This window comes from Kryptolebias marmoratus, linkage group LG2 (genome assembly GCF_001649575.2).
Source record: "Kryptolebias marmoratus isolate JLee-2015 linkage group LG2, ASM164957v2, whole genome shotgun sequence".
In the NCBI taxonomy this organism is placed as follows: domain Eukaryota; kingdom Metazoa; phylum Chordata; class Actinopteri; order Cyprinodontiformes; family Rivulidae; genus Kryptolebias; species Kryptolebias marmoratus.
In genome coordinates this window covers 5,175-8,844 of record NC_051431.1, presented here as the reverse complement: position 1 = coordinate 8,844, position 3,670 = coordinate 5,175, and the positions used below count along the sequence as shown (strand labels likewise).

Genomic DNA, 3,670 nt, shown 5'->3' with positions numbered 1-3,670 from the left:
GCATCGTTGGTCAGAGTAACGACAGAGGAGACGGGGGCATTTATATTGGATCCATAATGAAGGGGGGAGCTGTTGCAGCAGATGGACGCATTGAACCAGGAGACATGTTACTGCAGGTACTGCTGATGATACAGTAAAACCAAAATTTAGTCTGACTTGATTTTCTGAAGCACTGAGGACCGATTTTAGATCTCGGTTGGAGGAACAAGACTTGTAGTGGTTCTGGTTTATGTGTCCATCAGGTGAATGATATCAACTTTGAGAACATGAGTAACGATGATGCTGTCCGAGTTCTGAGAGAGATCGTCCACCAGCCAGGGTGAGACATTTCATAGTTCTTTACCAGGTTCTGATCACCCCTGCCTGATCTCCATGGTGCTGGAACGGATCGGTTTTATGAGCTGTTTCTCTTCTTTTTTTAGTCCGGTGACGTTAACTGTGGCAAAGTGTTGGGACCCAAACCCACGAGGCTGCTTCACTCTGCCGAGAAGTGAGTCATCCATGTTTGTTTGTCTTGTTGCCTAAAATAATCACATACAACTTGGTGAAAAGTGTCCATAAGAACTGTTTGTCTTTTAAACCCCCACAGGTGAGCCAGTCCGTCCCATCGACCCTGCAGCATGGGTATCTCACACAGCCGCTATGACCGGGAGGCTCCCCCCACATTACAGTACGTTTCCAAATAGCAGATAGCTTCTCATCTTCCATCTGTCCGTCACACATTAAATCACTGCTGTTTCCAGGTGTGCACGAAGAAAACCACCTGAACATCCACAGTGACATGACGGTGGTCGTCAAGGCCATGGCCAATCCAGAGTCCGGCCTGGAGGTCCGAGACAGGATGTGGCTAAAGATCACCATTCCTAATGCTTTTATTGGTGAGAAGGCCAGCTCAAAGCTTAATGTGGATCCATGTTCAGATTCCTTAGTTTGGATCCTGAATCAGGATCCATCAAAACGGTCTTTAAAGCACTGTCTGGCTTTGAATGTTTTGTGGTAAAGAATCCATTTAATGGCTGCATCAAACTCACAAAAGTTTGTCTTCTGTGCGTTTAGGCTCAGATGTAGTAGACTGGCTCCACCGGAACCTGGAAGGTTTCACCGACCGCCGTGAAGCTCGTAAATACGCCGGCAACTTGTTGAAGGCTGGATTCATTCGACACACCGTCAACAAGGTCACATTCTCTGAGCAGTGCTACTACGTCTTTGGAGACCTGTGTGGAGGTGAGAACAGGAGAAACCAAGAACAACCAGGTCCACACAACCATCAGGCTCCATACAACCATCAGGGTCCACACAACCACCAGGGTCCACACAACCATCAGGCTCCATACAACCATCAGGGTCCACACAACCACCAGGGTCCACACAACCACCAGGGTCCACACAACCACCAGGCTCCATACAACCATCAGGGTCCACACAACCACCAGGGTCCACACAACCACCAGGGTCCACACAACCACCAGGCTCCATACAACCATCAGGGTCCACACAACCACCAGGGTCCACACAACCACCAGGGTCCACACAACCACCAGGCTCCATACAACCATCAGGGTCCACACAACCACCAGGGTCCACACAACCACCAGGGTCCACACAACCACCAGGCTCCATACAACCATCAGGGTCCACACAACCACCAGGGTCCACACAACCACCAGGGTCCACACAACCACCAGGCTCCATACAACCATCAGGGTCCACACAACCACCAGGGTCCACACAACCACCAGGGTCCACACAACCACCAGGCTCCATACAACCATCAGGGTCCACACAACCACCAGGGTCCACACAACCACCAGGGTCCACACAACCACCAGGCTCCATACAACCATCAGGGTCCACACAACCACCAGGGTCCACACAACCACCAGGGTCCACACAACCACCAGGCTCCATACAACCATCAGGGTCCACACAACCACCAGGGTCCACACAACCACCAGGGTCCACACAACCACCAGGCTCCATACAACCATCAGGGTCCACACAACCACCAGGGTCCACACAACCACCAGGGTCCACACAACCACCAGGCTCCATACAACCATCAGGGTCCACACAACCACCAGGGTCCACACAACCACCAGGGTCCACACAACCACCAGGCTCCATACAACCATCAGGGTCCACACAACCACCAGGGTCCACACAACCACCAGGGTCCACACAACCACCAGGCTCCATACAACCATCAGGGTCCACACAACCACCAGGGTCCACACAACCACCAGGGTCCACACAACCACCAGGCTCCATACAACCATCAGGGTCCACACAACCACCAGGGTCCACACAACCACCAGGGTCCACACAACCACCAGGCTCCATACAACCATCAGGGTCCACACAACCACCAGGGTCCACACAACCACCAGGGTCCACACAACCACCAGGCTCCATACAACCATCAGGGTCCACACAACCACCAGGGTCCACACAACCACCAGGGTCCACACAACCACCAGGCTCCATACAACCATCAGGGTCCACACAACCACCAGGGTCCACACAACCACCAGGGTCCACACAACCACCAGGCTCCATACAACCATCAGGGTCCACACAACCACCAGGGTCCACACAACCACCAGGGTCCACACAACCACCAGGCTCCATACAACCATCAGGGTCCACACAACCACCAGGGTCCACACAACCACCAGGGTCCACACAACCACCAGGCTCCATACAACCATCAGGGTCCACACAACCACCAGGGTCCACACAACCACCAGGGTCCACACAACCACCAGGCTCCATACAACCATCAGGGTCCACACAACCACCAGGGTCCACACAACCACCAGGGTCCACACAACCACCAGGCTCCATANTCTGAACCAAACCTGGACCAAATCTGAACCAAACCTGGACCCAAACTAAACCTGACCCACACCTGGATCTGAACCTAAACACCTGACCCCAACAAACACCTGTACCTGGTCTAAGGAGGTAATGAGTGCAGGACCTGCCCCCCTCCAGGTCCTGGCCTGGTTTCTGTTCCGGTCTGACTGAAACCTTACTGGCACCTTCATCATTTGTGTAGTAAGGTGGGGTTCAGAATCCTGTCTGAGTGGACCACAACATGTAGAACCTGTAGAACCGATCAGCTGAAGGAAGACCCAACAGTGAGGAGAAACAGGAAACCAGGCAGGGATCGAACCTCAAGCCTTCAAAATAAAAGCCTTTTCTTTTGCTCTTTGTTCATTTAACAAGGTTCAAATAAATTATATATTAATGTAAGTTTTTGTAGCGTTTCAGATTTTTTTCCCCCAAAATGTTGTAATGAAGATTGCAAACTGATGAGTAAAATGTCCAAAGTTTACTGTGAAATATGTCCACAGGGACACTTTTACCTTCTGTGTCCAAACACTTGGAATAAATCACACCTGCTTTATGAAAAATCTCTGATTTCTTCTGGACGTTTCTGATAATTTTACGTCTTAGTGTCTTCAGCTTTCCTTTTTATTCCTCTACGTCAGTATTTATGTATTTAAACAGGATCTGCAGCGAGTCAGTGCGCCCCCTGCTGGTCAAAGAGAAAAAACAGAAAAAGGCAGATTTTCTGCTGAACATGTGGACAGATAGAGGGTCGCAGAGGGTGTTGTTCTGATTGGGAGGCAGCCGGCTGCAGAGGGTGGTGTTGTTCTGATTGGGA

The 3,670-nt window shown here is 51.1% G+C and overlaps 1 protein-coding gene across 1 annotated transcript in view; it reads left to right on the top strand.

Moving 5' to 3' along the window:
• The window catches only part of LOC108229449 (segment polarity protein dishevelled homolog DVL-3), a gene marked incomplete in the record, with an annotated part of 9,772 nt that extends 6,899 nt beyond the window's left edge, over positions 1-2,873 (top strand). The window contains 6 exon segments of the mRNA XM_037980473.1: positions 1-116; positions 243-319; positions 423-490; positions 590-670; positions 744-878; positions 1,057-2,873. Coding sequence (XP_037836401.1) covers positions 1-116; positions 243-319; positions 423-490; positions 590-670; positions 744-878; positions 1,057-2,873 — 2,294 coding nt within the window.
• Between the last annotated feature and the right edge of the window lie 797 nt (positions 2,874-3,670).